Below are 20,625 nucleotides of genomic sequence, written 5' to 3' on the forward strand. Positions count from 1 at the left end.
TCTCTACTTCTAACCTACCTTGGAACCAAACACTGCTGAAATGACTCTTACAGCAATAAGGGAGTTGATAGGTGTTGCATACAGGAGTAAGTTTCTGCCAGGAGCAATACTGCTTGAAGGGAATGGCCAAATATTCTTTAATGCTATTACTCAGGAGAGTAGAGAGGGATGTTTAAAATACTCAATTACCATTACTGCTAGATGAAGCTATTTATTTCAAATCCTTTCCTAAATAACACGCTACCCTAAAGTTGTCATTCATTATTGATTGTCTGGGCAGTGAGGGAGCTCGAGTTGCTAGGAGAGAGAGGAGCTAGAGTCAAGTGTTTGTTATTTAAAACAAACCACCACCCTGCATCCTGCTAACCCTGGCAAGGCAAAAGAACAGAGAGCTTTTACTGACTGGCACTACCTTAGTCTGTCTTTCCACATGCTGCTTCCTCCCTTTGTCTAAACTGGTACCACATCAGCACGTGTTTCAAGCACAAGACCCTTCCTAGTGCTGAGGTTACCAATACAAACGTTACTCATCCTGGTGAAAGGCCACCGTGTTTCCTTTCCTCCCCTGGCTGCTGGTGTGGCCCAGGTGCTAACGAACAGCAGCTCTGTCCCCGCAGGGTGCAAGAGCCAGGCAGTTGTGTGAGCAAAGCGGACGCAGTGACCACACACACGCTCCTGTTGCTTCACAGAGATATATGTATGGGTATAGATATACGGTATATACACATTGATTTTTATATATATATATATATATAAAATAACACCTTGTTTATAAAGCAACATTTAATTGCCACTGGTTCCCTTCCCGCCCCACAAAAACAATAGTATACAAAATATAAAATATTTTAAATATTTATAAACGCTGCAAGAAAAAAATAGAACTGTACGAAAATATTTTTTTTCTTTTTTTTTTTTCTGAGGTTCCCTCCCTGCCCTGGGGGGAGGGGAAGGGAAGGGGTACACGTTTGGCCGGCCTAGTGTGCCTTGAGTCCATAGTTGTTAAGCGGGTAGGAGTATGCCCTGCCTAATACTATCCGGTCCCGAAGGAGCTTAAATAAGACATAGTAATTGCAGAAGAGGATGAGGGCCATGGAGAGGGTGTGGTTCCACTTCTCGGAGCGCAGCAGCGAGTAGAGCTGGTAGCAGACCACGCTGCCTTCGATGAGAATCAGCAGGTTGAGCAGCCGTAACGGACGGTGGAAGAGGAACTGCAGGGAAACAGTTAGAGAAGGGCAGATGTCTGTAACTTGCTGCAGTGTTAAAGCCTGGATGCTGTTGGGCACTGCTGAGCTGGCGACCACTACCGTGGTCAGAAGTAGTGTTTATACGCCAGCCACCACTAGCTGCCACTTAGGGAACGCAGCATAAGAAACGTGGCATGTAGAAGTCGTTTTGTCTGAGAAGGGGAGGATGGGTGGAATAACTTCTTGGCCAGCTGACCTACTTTCCCATCTCCCTGAAAGACGTTAACTAGAACCCTATTATAAATATGCCACTGCCTGATGGGGAGCTGTGTCACCGTGATGAGAAAGCGGTGACAAGGCAGCCATGGCTTCCATCTTGCCCAGACAACGCTGCAGCACTGTGACAGGAAAGCCCCTCTGCTGAGAAGGGGTGTTTTGTTCAGCAGCAACAGTCTGTTGCACGGCACTGAACCCCATTCTGCATGACCTGCTCCGCTGCAGCAAGGTGTGAGCCTCCCCTCCCTCCCTCCCTCCCTCCCACACCCATAACGCCCCAAGCCAGGGGAGAGGTACTTGCATAGAAGCGGGCATGGGACACGTCTGAAGGCACTGCTACGTTGTAAGGCCCAACTGCTTTGTACAGGCACCGGCTGCGTCGCACCAGGACTCCCTGCGGCCATATCGTGTTTTCTGACCAGCTGTGGGGAGAGAAGGCTGCAGCGTTAGTGTCTGTGCTCCCCCTCCCTGAACGGGGTGGGGGTCACAGCAGTGACATCTTGAAACAGCCTCTGCCACAAGGACGTGTCCTGGCTCCCACTGGATAAAGCACAAAGAGGTAATCGCAAGCCCACCCAATAGAGAACTCTGCATAACGTGAACAAACGGGTCCTGGTGCAAGAACCTAGCCCACCGCAGCAAAAGTGGCCACCCCCTGCACAAGCTGCTTCTCCTGTGGCCAAGGATGTCAGCCTTTCTTTCTGAGAAGGAACCAGCAATAACCAGAGGGGCTCAGTCAGATGTTTCTGTTTCTAGAGAGCAGAGGGACCAGCAGAGTTGCACAGGGAATGGAAAACTGTCCTCAGTAGACAGGCATTGCTGATACTACCTGATAGAACACTTTCTCATCCCCTTGCTGGGCATACCAACCCCTCCCCATACCCACACTCACATGTGCTGTGGGGCGTTGCTGTAGGAACCATGTTCTAGTTTCTGCCACTTGCCAAGGTGGGCAGCTGATCTGTGGAGCAGGTCACAGTACTTGGGAGGCAGCAGCTGAGTGGTGAGCATGACAAAGGCATTGATCCACACCATGATGAGGTGCTCACAGGACCAGCGCATGTCGTAGTACTGGGTGCTCTGCAAAGAGATCAGACAAGAACTTGCCACTGCTGTCACAAGAGGGAGGAAGGAATGACAAGGGACGTACTGCGTGTGCATCCAGCAGACCCACACCACACATTACAGGCATGCGCTTTTGGACCGGTGGTTTCAGAGGGTTACAGCTTAGGAAACACTCAAGACTCCCTTCTCCTCGGCCTGAAGGAGAAAGGGTGGGGGATGATGCAGCAGCTGGTGCATCTCCTCTTCCAGCAGCAGGTAACAAGGGGGGGTTTGCTCGCCACAGAACTGCCCCAGGAGCACCAATTGCACCGAGACTGCTACATGGATTGTGGAGCCCTGCCCATTTCACTACACCAACTGGAGCTCAATCAAGTCAGAAAAATGTGATTAAAAGAAAATACAACCCCCACATGGACAAGAGGTTCTTGGATTTAGCTTGCCAAGCATCCTAGTTGGCTCTGCTTTCTAACGGCTGACCACCAGAGCCTCTGATCCAAGGACTCAAAAGCCAGTATGTTGGATCTGAGACAGGTAACAACAGGTTCCCTTTCCTAGGAGGAACACAGCTATCGATCTGCCTAGGACAGGGGGTGGGAGAAGGGGAGTTAGTAAGTGGGGTGATGGGACTAGAGGTGCATCACATTTATGGCAATACCTATCCGCCAACCAGGAGCAGTACTAGTGCACTCCGGATGCAGCCATGCTCCGCTATCCGGGCTGCCAAAGGGGAGACAGAGAAAAGGGGAATTAACCAGGAGTCTGGCCTGGCAGCAAGTCACACAGCGTTCAGAAGGAGACGGCGGGCAGGGGCATGGAGAGCGCCAGACAAGAGCTACCTTCACGAAACACAGTGGCAGGAATGCCACGTAGTAGGCACTGAAGAGAGAGTTGAAGAGAACTTCCTTGATTCTGCGGTTGAAGTCTGCTTTTAGGCACTCCACCTCATTGCGGATGAGATCTGGGGAGAGGGGGCAGCTGTGGGTGGGGATAGACGTAGGATTATTGAACTGTTCCCTCAGGGATTCCCACAGAAGTGAGAGGAAATCTTTGGGTTTGACCAGGCTGCTGACAGCTGAAGCCCCATCATCCACCATCTGGTCCTGTACCAAGTAACCACAGTCCGCAGGTAGGGGCTGCGCTCTGCTGTCCTGGTGGAAGCAGCAGAGAGGAACGTAGACCCCAAACCTGCAGGGAAAGAGAAAACAGGGGGGGTGGGGTGTGTGGCGCTGAAGTGGCAGCCATTCTCAACAGATGTTGGCCCTTATGAGGAGGGCACGACCTATAGGCACCCTCACTCCAGAAGCACACTATTATTCTCCCATTTGTGGAACCAATGATCCCAACGGCCCAGTCTTCACTCATGGTAAAGGCCCCTCAGGGAAACACCATACTGAGGCAGTCTGCTTCATCAGCCCAGCGCTGTCACCTCACATCATCCCCCAGCCACCTCTACTTCCCCTTCAGACAGACTACAATCAGACAGACTACTGCCAAGAGCTCCGCTTCCCATGGTGGCTTACACCACCCCCAAGCAGCTCTGCTCTGGTCCCCCAGCCCTGAGGGCACAAAGCGGTGTCACTCACGGGTAGCCCAGGAAGAGAAGGTTGAGAACCGAATGGCTGCGGAAGAGGTTGACCAGAGTCCAGCAGAGCACCCATCCACAGAAGGTGAGCAGCACCAGGCGCACCATGTAGTGAATCATCGATGTCGCGCCCACCTGAGAGGCCTGTGAAGGGAGAAGAAATGTTACAGCAGCCCAGTAACAGAATCTCAGACTGGTAGGGGTTGGAAGGGACCTCCAGAGACCATCGAGTCCAACCCCCCTGCCAAAGCAGGTTCCTTGGGACAGGTTGCACAGGTCGGTGTCCAGACGAGTAACATTACTGCCTGAACACAAGCACGGGGGGCCTGTGGAGGAGGAGCAGCAGGGAGAGGGCTGCCAGGAGGCACTGTAAGAGGTATGGCTGCCATCCTTCTCCCAGAAAGAGGAGACTTGACTCTTAGAAAAATGAACATTTTCCATTTTATTCACGATTGGTAGAATCTGAAAGAGCCAAATAAGCACAAGTTGTGGGGCAGGACTAAAATAGGGCCTGAAACTGCAACGTAGAAAATCTTTTTGTTCAAGTCCCTTATTGTTCTGGTGACAGTCTGGGATAGTCCAAAACACATTTCCTCTTGCTCTTTCCTTTGGAAAGATCAGGTCTCAGCATCCATTTTCCTGAAGAACTGGACTGTCATAGTTCTCAGCTGGGGGAGGAGAAAATAAACGGTACACCTTGGCAATCCCAAAATCAGATGTCCGCCACGCATCTCTGTTTGGACAGACAAGCTGTGGTCCAGTGAGGAGGCACCAGCAAGAAAGCTTGTTCCAGTCTCCAGAGGGGAAAAGGCAACTGAACTATGGAAAGATTCTTGGGGGTTGGAACCAATAGATGGGATGTGCAAGGACTTGCATGGAAGGTTTCAATGTAGAAATTTCGGTCTATGGGAAGTTTTATAGAGGATGTGACCAGAAATGAAAATGGCTGGAATCAGAGATGAAAAGATTCTTTTCTCCAGTCACCTGTTCCTTTATTTATTTATTTTAAAACTTACTGCTTAGTTGCTTAGCCTGGAGTTGTATCAACCATTTCAGTGGACAAAACTCCCCTCTTCCTCCAAATGACCTTTCCAAACATGTATTTGGCCTGGTTCTGCTCTCACAAACACTGAGAGGGTCTCAAAAGCTGAGGTGACATGACCAGAGTCTCAAAGTTATTGAGTAACTGAGAAAAGCAGTTCTACCAGCAGTTCCTATTTCATTTTAACTTACTCAGACATCCTCCTCCTAACCTTTCCCCTCTAATCTCCTGTCCATTCATCCAGTCTTGGCTAACCTCCCTATTCGCCTTCCTGCTACCTGAATTGCAGTTATCTCAGTCACTTCTCTGGCACGAGACAGTGAGGTACGTTATTGTGCCTGCGGGGACAAAGCAGCAAGTGGGACACGAATGGGCTCAAGGAGAAAACTCAAAGGCAGAAAGGCATCCCCAAAATCTTAGCCCTTCACACTCAGGCTTGTTCTGGGGGCGGAGGAAACTTGCAGAACTTTCTTAGTCTGTGGAGGGTCATGATCTGCAGCCAGTTCTACAGGCAGGAGAGGGAACAGTGGGAATGTTACCTCAGAGATAAGGGCCCACACCAGCCTCCGCGCCAGCATCACTGTGATGAACGCCGCCAGGTGGTAGTCAATGAGGTGAAAATTCTGAAGGAGGAAAAAGAAAAGGTCTTCAACAAGGGAAGAGGCTCCAAAACCACCCAGCTGGGGTGGGACTGGATAAGGAGCCGCTGAGACAGCCTTAGGATCTTGTGTAAGCATTCCTCAAGCCTCTCTATTAAGGAGAAAGATGTAACACAGGAATGTCTCCAGAAGATCTTCCCCACATCAAGGTTCCTTCCCACTGAGAGATTTCCACTGAAAAAAACCCCACAAATCCAAACCCCACCTTTTCACTCAGGTATTTTGGGGGTCAAAAGAACATCTAGGACCAGCATCCTAGTATGGAGAACAGCTTGCAAGTTCTCCTGGGAAAAAAACACTGAGCAACCAAAGCAAAGGCAGCTGAAATGGAGTCCAGAGTGAGCACACCTACTCACTTTAGCTCTTAGTCTCAGAAATGGTCTGTAGCGACCAGTGCTCCCTGATAATCAAGTTGATCTGAAAAACGTCATCTTCACAGGCCATAGATCTGTGTCAAACATTTAATGTTGGCTCTGGCTGCATCAAGTTAGATAAAAGCTCCTGGATCCCTACAATGTTTCAGTGAAGCCATCAAACGTGTTCTGGCTAGAACAGTTAGCAGGCTCTGAATACTGCTGTCTGGGACTTTAAGAAGAACTTGGGTAAACAAGAATGCTTGATTTCTGATGGGAACAAACATGTGGCCATTAAATCCTTTTGGGTAGGGAGCCTAAATCAGAACACTTTTTCTTCGAAGAAAGTGGTACCCTGCATCACATAGCTGATCTTGAAACTAATAGCTGGATAAATGGAACACCAGCACCACCCGTTGGTATAGTTAACTAAGGAACCACCTCGTGCTTCCAAGCAGTGAGGACCCACCCAGTATAAATTGAAGGACCACTTCCAGTTTGCTGACTCAGGTACAGGTCACCACTGCGTTGTTCAGCTCATTGGGACAGGAAGACGACTGAAACCACTGAGACCAGGTTTACATAAGCTGAAGATCCCCTCCTCAACTCCTCTGGATGCTGCCCTGCTGTAAGATCCTAATGAAAACTTGAATCATCTCTCTCCTCTCTGGCTCCACTCTTTCTACTGGGAAGGGTCACTCACAGCAGGCTCCTGGAGTCTCCACTTCATTTCAAACCCTAGGGGCTAGCTAGGCCATGCAAGTATCTGCAAGAAATTTCTACTGAAGGGGCCCTGCTGACACCTGTCTTCTCTCACCTTCCATGTTTTTTCTCCACTGAAAATTGGGGGATGACATGGCCCTCACTGATGGTGGTGCATGTGAACTCCACTTCCTCAATGTCAAATGCTTTGTGATTCCTGGACTGAAGCAGCATGGAAAGAAGCTGTGTAATGACAAAGCATGACTGACAACGTTTGCTGGGGAACTCACCAGTGAGGTGCAGGAAGCAGGGTGATTGTATGGGTACCACCAGACAGTCTTGTAGATGTTGATGTACTGAATGAACAGGGCTACCAGTAGGTAGATGAAGAACAGGAATTCAAAGAGAAGGCTCCCATCCAACGGCAGTTCAGGGATCCGACAGTGGCGCACAGGCTCTGGAGTAATCAGTGCTGTGATGGGAGGCGCGGAGAGGCTGATGGCACTACCATTCCTGAAGTAGACAGGTATCACTCACTTGGTTAACATCCTACATCATTATCCCTACCATTTTCCAGAACAGGGAGTTGTGAATCTGGGACTGGGCATTGACAGAGGAGAGATGGCTGCAGCCTTGCATTCATATTTCTGGTGCAAGACTCGTCGTGAGCTTCATCATCTCCAGCTCCGACAAAAGCCTTATCCAGCATTTTCTCTAGACAATAAATTGGTCTGCCAGAGGTGTTGTGACATGCCCAACAGTATTTCAGTCAACTTGCAGGTGAAGGAACAGAGGTACAGAGTGAGGAAGCAACAGCCATTGAGATGTCTGTGCCAGACTGTGCCTTTAACATTGGCTCCTTCAACCCATCGCTAGCGCAATACAGGAGCACCCAGCCTCCTTCTCCCATATTGCAAAGTGCCCATCGTCTTTCTGCTCACAGTTCCTCTCTTGAAGAGAGAACTGGGATGGAGGAGTTTAGACACTTCCTAGAAGCTAACCTCTCAACTCTTTTCACACTTCCCTCTTTCTCAGCCTTCAGAGGAGGCTGTGACAACTGAAAGCTCTGGCAGACTAAAGTGATGGAAGAAGTTCAGAGATAAACTATGCTGTGCCCAAGTGAAACCAGGATAACTCCTGTTCCCCCAGGAGCTTGGGGCACTGACTCCATGATCTCAACACAGTCACTTGCTCAAGAATTTAACCCTGTGCCATCCATCTGTCCCAGCCAGAGAAGGTCAAAGCTAAATGGCTTGGATCTTTGCTGTGTAATGACGAACCTATACCAAGTAGATCAGGGCCTTAACATGCAACAACAGTTTTCTCTCTAGTCTGGTAACTTCAGAATGGAAGGAACACTGGGGGCTTTTATTTCTTTGTGCCAAATGTGGATATCTAAACATCACTGTGTGCTCCTTTTTCATCCCCTAGCTTCCCCACAAAATGGAGATGAGCTTTGCCAGCTGCAAGAGTTAGTTTAATCTGCAGCCAGCAGGGCTAAAATAGACTACAAGCATTCTCCTGCCCCACCTTTCCATCACGCAGGAGACAGACTCACAGCTCAGCTCTGACCTGTCACCCTAACTCCTTGTGGTATCACAGGCAAACAAGAGAGACATGGACTCATCACCTGCTAGGACTCCCTGCTCTGGGATATGCTGCAGGAGAGGACAAACTGAGCACTGTGCGATTTCCACAACTGGCCGTTGCGGCCATGGTGAGTGGTGATGGGTGGCAGAGATCGCTTCCGCAAGTCTCCCCATGGGGCTGATTTTAATGCACCAAGCCTGGGACTGCAGAGGGAAACGTGCTGCAACTGAGCTAGGAAGAGAACCTGGAGGAGATTTGTCATGCAGGGCACATTCCCCTTTGGAGGGGCCATCTCCCAGTGGCACAGAAGAGGGTTTGAGATTCCCAGTTCCTCGCCCTAACCACGAAGCTGCCACTCCCACGCAGACTTCAGTGGATCCAGCTCCTTGCTTTGAGTGATGTCCTACCCCCAGGTGTCTCAGCAACCCTACCTTTGTCCTCACCTGTTTCTCAAACCGGTACCGTTTCCGCAGCTCCCGCCAACCAGCGTCTGGAGAGAAGGTAAAGCTGAACGGCTTAGCTGCTGCCGGCTGGGTCCCCTCCTTCCACCGGGCATGACCAGGAACCAGTCCACTTCCAGTGCCTCCGGCAGGCTGAGCCCTGAGACCCAGACAACGATCCTGAAGCCTTCCCAGGTCTGCAAAGGAGGCAGAAACATTACTTCAGCTTCGATCTGTTGGTCACCTAGTTCACACCCCTGCCAAATGAATTCATGCAGAAGAAAGCCACTCTCATGTGCAGAGCCCAGTGGGACACCCATCACCACCCTGAAACACCGTGCCACTTCAGCAGCACCAGATCAGCATCTGCTTGCATACGCAGAACAGACACCACTGACACTGTGTCTTTAAAAAGCAGCTGCTTAAATTAGCCATCAGTGACTGCAAGTACTTCCTGTTGGCTGGAAAGCACCACCGAGCATCTTCAGCGCTGGAGACTGCGCAACTGCGTGCTGTGTTTCAAAAGCAAGCCTGGAAGAGCCCTCTCCCTGTTCTGATGCAAGGAGCAATTACAGCTTCTCAGGTCTTCTGAACCACCCAACACACCATTTGACATGCTCTGATGCTTTGGCCCCTCTGCCAGAGCTCAGAAAAGACAGCCTTGATCGGTCTCCATCAAGTTAATTGCGTGTTTCAGCTCCCTTCTGTGCTAAGAAAGCTGGACTGACACGGTGGTAGGACACCTATTAACAAGTGGTTCTAGCTAGCAGAGCTCTGTAATACCACACACATGAATACGTATTCAAACGCATGGCTAAGCACGTGCATATCCCAGCCTTCCTGCCCACCCACCCCCCCCCCCAAAATAGTTTTTAAGTAGGCCTGTAAATATTTATTTCTCTGGTCTCCCACATGACACCACAAGGATTTCCCTATCCAGGTAAGTTTCTGATGGCTAGTGGAGGTTAAGAGAGCGAGGGGTTGAACTGGGGCGCCAATCTGGAAGTCATTCCAAGTGCTTAACAGAATGAAGACACTGAGCAAGAACCTCATTACAAGGACTCTGGTGAGTCTGCGGGTCTGGAGACTCATGAGCTGTCCCTCTGTCAAAGGAGCAGCGCCCGAACCAACCCAGGGTCCAAAAAAGAAAAGGCACTCCCACCTTCTGGGAAACTCTGGATCTAGCTCTTAAATTTACAGATGGAACCTATCATCTATTTATAATTTAGTTATCCCCTCCTTTAAAATCCAGAGAAATAACAGCTGGCAGAAATGCCAGGAAGTTTACTCAATGAGTCACACCATTGTCACCATGACCACGGTGTGCAGGAGAAGCATCCTAAAAAAAACCCTCCCTCAAAGAATCATCCTTTGTATTAAAATTTCCCATCCTTAATCTCTACTACAGTAAGCAAGTCTCAAAATTTCAACAAAACCAAAGATGTTTCAAAAACCAACTGCTTTCCACATGTCCACGTGAAAGTCACTTGCAAAAATACTTAAAAAACCCAACCAAACCAAGATCCTGGAGGGGAAGAGTTGTGAGACTGCATGACAGAAGGGCACCAACTTTGGACAGTTTGGGTTTGGGGCAAAATACTGTGTTTTGGCAGGCTTCAAAATGCTCATTGTAATTCTGATGACAATATGACCGAGAATGGAAGCCTTCCATATCTTTCTAGCTGAGACTCTAAAGATTTCAACAAAATTTCTCTAGGATGCTCTAGAGTTTAATTTGGGAATATATCTGCTTCTGGAATTAAACATCAACAGAAGAAAAATCTCCCACGTGCACAAGGTGAGTTAGGGGCAGCAGCAGACAATACACTTATTCACTTAGGGCATCCAGACACTTTACATAAGCAGCCAAGGTGAAGAAGAAAACGAGAAAAACCTCTAGAAGGGGCAACTTTGAAAGCCATTTTAAGTCAAATTAAACTCTTACAGGGACTGTGGAAGGTAAAACAATTGGTCTGATTCAACCTACAGGACACTTACGATAAGGGATGGTGGTCCAATTAGCGGTTTCAACAGTGGAAGGTATTTTATGCCACATCCAATAATTCATGAGAATAATTTCACAGCTCTCATTAGCGTTATCCCATTAGTATTCTTCACATGGACACCGAGTAATCGCACTTCCACCCTCTGGTTTTGCAAACCAGTAAAATGCAGGCTGCTACACCAGCAGAAAAGAATGCCTGCAGAAAGAAGCCCTCAAAGTCAGCACACCATATTTTTAATGCACTTGAGTGAGGCCTTTTGTGGTGGCCCATAAATATATAGACCGGGCAGTTCCTCAAGCCCAGCTTTAAGCAACTTGACTTCACCAGAGCCTGATCAAAGAAAAAGTCTGCCTAATCATTAGAAAAAAAATCTGCCTAATAACCAGTCCGTTTTTGTTTGCTTTTGTTTTGTAAGACTAGCCACAAAAAAACTGAATCTCCCCAGATAAAGTTAAACAAAGCAGCGAGGTTACAGATCAGCCTGACTCTTGGAGTCTGCTTGTTTTGGCCTTGAACCAATCAACAGCCGTCCTTTTCAAGGAGACAGGCATGGGAAAAAGCCTTTTTATAGTTTGCAATTAATAAACAAAGGCATGATTCTACTGTGGATAATATGCTAAGAAAAAAGAAAGTGCCCGTGTAACAGATAAAGGATATCTGTGCACATCCAAGTTAATAAAGACCCTGCAGAGTGAGCTGGGAGCCTACCAGGCTCCCTTCTCCGTTGCCAGAGCCCCCACCCCATCAGCGATGTTGTTTTATGTACAGTCACAGGCACAAAAAGTGAGTAATGGAAGATAAAAGCTTTTCCTGACAAGACTCCTTGGTCCATTAATGCAATTCCACATTATTCTTCCCAGTTCATCTATAATCTCCCACAAAAAGAAGTCACATATCTGCAGTCCCTTCATCCCCAACATCTCCAGAATAGACACTGCCTAGTGTTCAAGATCTCTCAAGCAAATATGGGCATAAAAACGGCCAAGAAGGATCTGAGGGACCACCTACAGAACAGCAGACCCTCCGATTTCCATTCTGTGCTTTTAGGACTGCAGAAAGTACTTGGGCATTTTGTTTTTCTGAACCAACACACGCCCCCCCATCAGCTCCCCAGCATTACTGATGAGGCAGGATTAGGGCAGGCAAGAACCAGTCATAAGCAAGGCTTTACTGATGAAGACCCAGTTCAGAGGTGAAGCAGCATGTAGCTCCATCCTGTTCCCCAGGGGCCATCACTCAGAATCATGCTCCTGCATCAGCAGCTGGCTCTTAAAAAGCAGCAAATCAGAGGAGAGTCAGTGACTCAGAATGAAAAGTCTGCCTGGTTCCCCACCTCTGCTGGGAACGCCACAATGCTTAGCCAGTTATTTTGATGGAGTTAACGGGTTTTTAATTGGAGAAAACCCCAAGCCTCCAATCCTCTCGGGAAGCTCGCTGCACTGAGGCGTGAGAACTCTCAGAGCTTGGAAAACATTCAAGAGACTCTCCTTGGCTCCACAAGCCCTACAACCAGACATTCAAGAAAGGGAAACGTGGCCACCTTCACTTGCAGCAACTGGGCTTAAAAGACCACCACAGGTATCTCGTTGCAACTCTCCATCTTAAAGCAGCATTCTTCCCGCTGAGCAAGTACATGATGCCTTGGGGGTGAAGCAACACGTTGCCTCTGTTGCCGTTAGTGAGGGGGCTCTGCTTGGCTCCCCTCCTCCTTGGCAACACAGAAGTTCCCAGTGTTGCTAGCAAGACCTTCCATTCGGGGTGCCCATGCTTTACGGCTACACAGGCCTGGAAACACAGCTGCCACCTGTGCAGCACTCCCTCGCAGGGAAGTGCAGCTGGCCACCCCCATGACACGGCTGCAGAGCGTTGACACGAAGCACAAGGAACTACATACCAATGCTGATGAAACACCACCAGCATTTCCAGCCCCTCTGGCTGCCAGTGGTAATACCCTGAACCAGCGGGACAAAAGGATAAAGGAACTGGGGACAGCACAGGGAAAGTACAAGCCAAGAGGCGTGGAGGCAGCAGCCACATCTCCACAGCACTCCTGCATCCAAGTTATCTGGCAGTTCCTTCTTTTGGCTGTAACGGCCACATGTCCCCTTGCTGTCAGTAGCACTGGCTTCTAGATCGTTTTCCTTCAAAAAAAGAAGGAACATAACATTCTGGACCAGATGGATAAGCTCTGACCTCAAAGGCAAGGGTCTGCTGGTTTGGCCTGGCCTGAATGACCGTGGCTGCCACTGAACAGCACAGCCAGCACCCGTACCGCTTCTGTGGCTGCCCCACAGGGTGGGCCCATGTCCCAGACCAGGGTAGGCCTGTGTCCCTCTGTCCCTGAGCACAGCTTGCAAGCAAGGTTTTAAAGACAGTTACTAGCCCCCAGTGAAACCATTTCTGGAAGGATGGCAGGAGAAAAACATGGTAGGATTCTCTAAACATTGGAATTAAATACGCACTGTAGCAGCCATGACTTTCAGCTGGCAGACACTCAGCTCTTTCTCCTCTTCCTCATTTCGCCCCCACTCATCTCCGAAATTGAAACAAGAGAGGTACAAAGGTCTCATACTAATGTCCTCACTTCAAGTTACTGTAGCTGGTCAGCTTAATTCTAAACTTGCATTTGTCCAACAACCCTGATTTCCTTGCCAACCATCAGCAAATTCACCTTGTAGTCACGTTTTCTTAGAAACTGCTGCGTGTCCTAGTTGCTACTGCTGGTTTTTACTTCCTTTTTAGCGTGAGTCTTTTATTTATTTAAATAACTACGTTTTGACAGATGGAAAAACTGAGACACAAAGCTGGCAACAGATTCACCCAATGCAATGCAAACAGAAAAACCCCAACGATTGAGAAGAGAGCCTGGGAACAGCGACGGCCGCACCCGGGCCTCGGTAACAAGGCCACCTTGTCTTTGCTTCTGTCACACCATAAGCCAAGAAGCTGCAAAACTTCTGTGGAAGCCCTAACTTGGTCTGGGATTAAAAAAAAAAAAAGCATTTGGTTGGAGGGAGGAAACAACCAGTGGGTTATCAGATGGAAAGCTAAATATTTGGCTTGTATAGTGCTTCCCCAGCGCTAAGTCAACACAACCTTTCAACTCGGGCTGGCTCCAAAGGCACACACCCGCCACCTGGCCCAGCACTTGGCCCTGGGCTGCAAGGCAGAACTGGTTAGGAGGGAGGTGTCCCAAGTCAGCACATTTTCCACGTCCTCACTCCAGAGGAACAACGGATTAAGAGGGACATTCGGCACAGAGAGAGAGACAGAACCCCCCTTCCCCACATTAAGCGCAGCCCAGGGTCGGTTGAACAGGATGAGTGCTGGATGGTGAATCACCGCTGTCAGGTGATGCGCCGGCAAGGCTAATTTTTGCTCAGTGACTAAGAACCTAGAACCTCCTCTGTAATAACAAAACCAACTTGGCAAGACCACAAGTCAGTGCAGGCTGATACAGCACAACCCTGGCTGAAGAGGCTCCACCTATCAGTCCCCTACACACGTGCCAAAACCAGAGGACAAAAGTAGCAAGAAGGCGAGAATTTGTAAGTGGCGTATGTACCACATGACTTATTTCAGGCATCCTCAGCAAGGGAGGCTGGAGCTGAGCAGACAGGTAAGCACAGAAAACAAAAGTTCAACCCAAAGACAAGACGAAGGCAGTGCTTGTTTGTGGCTGCCACGGTACTTCAAACACCCACCACCAAAAATGGGAGCAGGAAAGAGAAGTCTTCCAGGAAAAGCCTCTCCAGGTTAAAGTGCAGTAAACTCAGTTCAGCTCATTTTGCAGGCGTGCTCTTTAAGGATGGGGCACAGATTTAAGTTCTTAATACTCTAGACCAAGAAAATTATCCAAGAGAATGAAAAGGCAATTTTTAAAAACAGAGAGGGATTTCCAACCCAAATCCCACACATTCCTTAAAAATCCCCCTCAAAGACCTTACTTTAGGGGGTGCGAGGAGGAGATTTCCAGAGGCATGCAGGAGATATGGCCCTCTTCAGAATACAGATGAGCTCGAGCCTTTGTGAAGCAGAGAGAAAAAGATACACACACTAAGCCCTCGTAATGAACCTCTGGCGAGTAGAAGAACAAAGCCATGATTCCTGGAGTAATAAAATAATACCTCATAACCATATAATTACATTGTGCAACTAACTGCTGCAGGAGGTCAAAGCAAACAACTTAGTAAGACTTTAATGAATGACTATAATAATCTTATGAATGAAGACAGTGAAATTATGTTCCAAAAAAAACCCCCAAAACTGGGGGGAAAAAATCCACAAAACAACAAACCCCACAACACAAGATCCTCTGGGCTCAGCAGCTACAAGCGGCCGATAACACACTCCTCACCAAGACAACAGTATCACACAGTTAGCAAGACATTTTCTTTGGCTGCTTCTGATGTATACAGCAACACTCACAGCCAAACACTGGTTCTGGGAATAAAGAAAGTGTTGGCTTGGTCCTGTGTGAGAACAACGCAGAACTGCGAAGTTGAGCTTTTCCAGCAGCGGAGGGAAATGCAGGCCTGACCAGTTGGGTCATGGTCTATTTTGGTCCTACAGCTTCCATGCTTCTAAATTGTGTGGGGAAAGGGAAACCAAGTACAGCCTCATCCACAGTGAGAGGCTGGTGGGAACTGCTGAGCCAGACCTATGGTTCTCAGAGGCAACCTGCACCATCGCCTGAAAGCTCGGCCAAGGTTCAGCTTCAGATCCAAAACAGTATCTGAGTACGTAACACCACAACAGTTTTAAGCCCCAGCTCCAAGTGCCTGTTACTGATAGAAACAAACTTCAGTTGAGGAGACGACACTGTTTGGGAAGCTAAATCACAGGATGGTATTAGTAGACATAACATCGGCAAAGCTGGCGGTTAATACAATTTATCAACACGTGACCCTAACTACACTGGTGGGCCTCCCTTACACCCGACTGGGAGAGGAGGGGAATTCTGGCTATGGGCACTGAAAAGAATCATGGGGGAGGGGGTAGAAATATGTTCTTGCCTTAAGAGCCCACCTTACAACTTTCATCCAAGCAAGCCACCAAAATATGCATCCTCCTCCTAACCGAGGACACATACATACGATCTAGGGGCTTGAGTACAGGACTGCATGCCAGGAACTCTTTTGCTTTTTAATCTCTCCTCTTCAACTGACTTCCAGGGAAGTTGTTTTACAGACCTAGACCTCAATTTCCTTATCCCAAACAGGATAAACTGTTCGGCAAGTGTTCTCCTCCCAGGGGTCTCTGTACATAGTAGTGAATATTTTTTACAGTATTATTTTAGTGCTTCAGACGAGCTTTTTTTGAAAACAAACAGAAGCGGCTCTCCTGCTGGTTTCGTTCCTCTGCCAATCCCTATGTTTAATTTAATGGAGATCAGCCATGATGACAAATCACTGGGGCTCACCAGGATTTTTCTGTTTTGTCCTCACACGGCTAAAAATAAGGCAGGCGACTGCCATCTGTGGCAGTGAGTCTGAAGGCACGGTAGTAGAACGCAAGGAGGAAAAACTTCCTTGATCCTTAACCCCAAGCCATTGCACTGGGATTCATATTGGGAAGTGTCACAGCGATGAGACGATTTGCATCTCCCTGATACCGCAGGAAAACAAAACTATCACTGGGAATTCTAAATGAATTGTCATTTGCACAAATCACAACTTTGCATTACAATATAAAACACCTACGAGGATACATCAACTCCCCCTCTACTTGCCTCTTAAATTTCAAAAATACATTTCAAACACACACACACACACACACACTCCCCCAGCATATGTGGATGCCGCTGCACCACATCAGCCAGCACAGCTTTTCTGGCTGGCTTGCATAATACTCACTTCCCACCAGAAGTCTAGCTTTCCGCTTGCAACACGTTCAGCCCAAAAAGTCAAAAAAAAAAAAAAAAAAAAAAGGGTTGGAAGTGACTCTCAAACGACTACACCCCACAAAGAATGGCAGGAAGTCTTTCAGGCAAGTTTGTGATAGCTTGTGAGCAATTTGCCCAAGTCACACAGCTACTAGAGATTTACCTCCGATTTTACAAGTCCACCTGCTAAAAGCTGTGCCTCTTACCTAACTGGGGCACGGCTGGGGATGAGCGAACTCGAGTCTCCACCAGCACAAGAGACATGCTGCTGTTAGCTGAACAAAGAGGAGGAGAGTGGGCTAACTCTGTAGTGCCACCCGCCACTGGGACAAGCCAAACTCTGCAGCCAGACAGCAGATTGAGGAGATGGCAGAGGGAAGGGGTCACCAAAAGAAGAGGAAGGCTGACTGTCCTAATTTTGTATCTTCTTTTTGGTTTCTTGTGCACCAGGTAGCACTGTGGTACTATCACACTGTATCCATTCTCCAACTGAATGGCAGTGTGACAAAATGGACCCTAAACCTAAATATATGTACAACAGAATATCATGCCTCACTGTTAAGTAACATAGATCAAGTAATACTGAAGTCTAAAGATCCCATGCATTTAAGTATATTCTGCAAGCTAAATTCAACCCTCCTCTGTATTTCTCAGTCCATAAACATGCCAGGACATGAGATTTCACCACGGACAAAGAAAAGAATGATCAGGAATTGGTAATATTTTTAAGACCAAACATTCTAATAGTAAACAAATCCAACCAAATCCTACACTTGATTTTCAGCGGTGCCAAAGAGCACATAAGTCTTTGTACTGACAGAGTATCTCTTCTTTTGATCCAGAGTATGAATCCAACACCTCCAACTAAGAGTTTAACATTCACAAACCAAAACTGAAACACAAGCTTGTAACTGCCAGAAGAAAAATTTTCCCCAGGATTTCACGATGCCAATGCAGAGAGAGCACAGCATACTCTGACTGACAGTAGGAGGGTCTCAGAATCAGTACTACCATGTTGCTCTGCACCACATCCATCCTTAGGAGCAGTACCTCTAACAGACTTGTACTGGGTGCCCAATTGGTTTCTGAACTGAACACTCATGGAAACTGGAAGCCACCTTAACATACATTTCTAGCATATCTGCTCTTGCTGCATTGTCAAACATCCAGATTTGACACCTGCAGGAGAAAACAAAAAGTTAGTTTTATGATATCCAGACTTGAGTTGCCCAAGTCAACTTGCAGGACAGAGTAAGATTTGTGTTTGGCGCTGCCCAACTCCAAAACCAGAAGAAAGGTGGGGTTCTCCTGCCTCAAATGTGACACATCTAATCCAATTCTAAAGTTGCAGGCTAAAAAATGGTGTCTGATGAAAGCATGGACAAAAAAAGTGATTAAGCCTGTTTGCTTTTGAGTAATATATAACAGTATAACTAAACTGGCAATGTTACACAGGCACAAATATTGCTAACACAGGCAGGCCGCCAAGATGAGAACAACTCGATTTCCTTAGCTACTGTGGGAGGCCATTAGTGTCTCTCCTAAAAGAATAACTCAGCAAGGTGCTAACCTGTACATCGCCAGGAGTTTTGGTAAGAATTTGTTTTCTTCCAAGCAGAATAGAAACTTACTCTCCAAAAGTAGGAGGCAAAATATTTTATCCCTGTTTTACAGTCAAAAAGACTGTAAAAAAAAAACGCTAAAAAAGGTAATACGAGAGGCCCACCTTTTGTAAATTATCCCTGATTTCGAATGCTCACATTGAGACAATATAGATACCTCTACTGGTGTAGTAGTGTTGGTACCCAGATCTTCTGGCAGTCAGGTCTCAAATGCCTGCAGGTCACTAGAGCTGTAAAGAGTCAGCAAGGAACAAGCGGTACAAGCAGCATGCAGACCTCTGTGGTCCTGTGTTTAGGAGCACACATCACATTAGCCAACGTTAACTGGGTAGAGTGAAGTTACCCGAGTTTCTCTGTCTTTCCAAATAAATCAGGCCTGGACAGCACTCCCACCCTACGTGCTGGTTTGCACTGCAAAACCAGAGCCAAAGATACCCGAGAACAGAAACAAGAAGTAGCTGCATGTACACCTGAAGAACTTCCAGTTCAATAACAAACAACAAGGAGTGGGTGAAGTTCTGGCACAAGTCCCAGAGGTCAGCACTGCCTGGCTGCTGCTTTGGTGCCAGTGGGCCCATTTTACCAGCACAGCATCACCCAGCTGAAGGAGCCTGCATTCAAACAAGTAGCTGAAAGGAGAAACGAGCACTGAAAACAAAGCCATGCCAACAACAGGAGTGCCAAGAGGTAAGCAAAAGGCACAGTCTGCAGGTTAAAGGATCCTGCTCTACTCCTGACATCCTGGAGCTGATCCGTTCCAGTCCCATCGCCGTACTACTGCATCCCTCTCCTAGAAAACCTCTTCTGACCACAGCAACCAAACAAACCCGAGTTGGTTGCAGAAGGGATGCCTCGTCTTCAAAAACTTTGCGACTCACCACTCTGGAACACAGCCATGTGATTCTTTCACTTGCAGTTGTAACAGGCGCCAGTGATACCAGGGGCCTGTTATTCACGATGGAAAAGCATGCACGAGAGCCATCGTACATTGCAAACAAAGCTGCTGCTGTTTCAGCTACACGTTCACACGTTAAAACGATGCTGGAGCAGCCAAGGAGCTACCTGGCAATAAGGAAGTCATCAGCCTGAATGCTATCGGACATGATGGGGGGCGGTCGGTAGGCTTTTCTTCCTGGCGTGAAAAAGAGCAGCCACAGAGATGCCTGCCTGCCTGCATCCATTCTGGAAACGGTACCTTGTGGTGTGTTAGCCTGGCACACAGAGGACTGCTTCAGTTCCTCACCCCACACAGGACGGTGCCCTCCCCTACCGCCTGTGCAGGGCTTCGCGGGACGCACGGACGGCGTTCTGAGCCCCCAAGGCAAAGCCACCCGTGTCCGCGGACCAACTTCCTCCCGTCTGCTCCCCAGCCCTCCTCTCCGCAAGGCGCCCGCACCTCACTTCAGCCCAGCCGCGTCCGGGAACGCCTAAAGCGAGAGAAGCCCGGGACCCAGCGCTGCCCCGTCCCGGCAGGGCGGAACAAAGCCCGCACAAGCCTCCCCGCCACACGCGCACCGAGCTTCAGGTAGGCGGGAAGCGGCACCGCACGCACGGGGCAGCCGGTGGGGGCCGCGGCGGGAGGCGGCTCGGCCGCCCGGCCCCGCAGCGCCGGGACAAGGTCCCGTCCCCCAGCACGGTCCCCGCGGATCCCGGCCACCCGCCTCCGATCGCTCGGGCTTTCCGGGAGCGGAGCCGCCGGGAGGGAGCGGCGAGGCCGGTACTCACACATCCAAGCGCGGGCGGCGGCGCGGCTCGGACATCAGCCGGCAGCGGGGTCCCCTTCCGGCGGTAGCGGCCCGGCGGCGAACCCCGGCCGCCGGCGGGGAGCGAGGCTGCTGCTGCTGCTGTTGCTGCTGCGGCGGGTGCCCCGCGGAGCCGCCCCTCCTCCCGCCGGGCAGACCCTGCTCGCCGCTGCCCACCGGAGCCCGGCACCCCGCGGCGGGGCAGGAGCAAGGGCGGGCAACCGCGGCCGCCCTGCGGGGCAGGCAAAGAGAGGGAAGAGGACGCGGGCGAGCCCGGCCTCGGCACCCCGACGCGGCCCTACACACCGCCGGCTGCCCGCGCCGCCGCAGCTGCCCGGGAGACGTGGCAGTGAGGGCTGATGCTCTCATCACAGGGCGACAGGCGGCGGCGGCAGCAGCCACCGCGGCGGCCGGCGGCCGCGGCCGGCCCAGGGAGGGAAGGAAGGGCGCCGCGGGGCGGGGCGGCCGCGCTGCGCCG

The 20,625-nt window shown here is 49.3% G+C and overlaps 1 protein-coding gene across 1 annotated transcript; it reads right to left on the reverse strand.

Annotated features, from left to right (window-relative positions):
- Positions 1–220: 220 nt before the first annotated feature.
- On the reverse strand, positions 221–20,387 carry TMEM39A (transmembrane protein 39A). The gene is made up of 9 exons (XM_084266680.1): positions 20,131–20,387; positions 8,897–9,090; positions 7,154–7,376; positions 5,689–5,772; positions 4,109–4,251; positions 3,362–3,710; positions 2,353–2,540; positions 1,762–1,882; positions 221–1,208 (listed from the first exon to the last, which is right to left on the reverse strand). Exons 2-9 carry the CDS (start codon positions 9,007–9,009, stop codon positions 975–977), a joined length of 1,455 nt encoding a protein of 484 aa, XP_084122806.1. The 5' UTR covers positions 9,010–9,090; positions 20,131–20,387; the 3' UTR covers positions 221–974.
- Between the last annotated feature and the right edge of the window lie 238 nt (positions 20,388–20,625).

Source organism: Gallinula chloropus (genome assembly GCF_964237585.1).
Source record: "Gallinula chloropus genome assembly, chromosome: 1".
Lineage (NCBI taxonomy): Eukaryota > Metazoa > Chordata > Aves > Gruiformes > Rallidae > Gallinula > Gallinula chloropus.

Coding starts and splice junctions, on each gene's coding strand:
- TMEM39A (XM_084266680.1), bottom strand. CDS start 9,009: ATGCCCGGTGGAAGGAGGGGACCCAGCCGGCAGCAGCTAAGCCGTTCA. Junction 4,252..5,688: donor TGTGGGCCCTTATCTCTGAG/GTAACATTCCCA, acceptor CTCCCTTCACAG/GCCTCTCAGGTGGGCGCGAC. Junction 1,209..1,761: donor TGTCCCATGCCCGCTTCTAT/GCAAGTACCTCT, acceptor GTTTCCCTGCAG/TTCCTCTTCCACCGTCCGTT.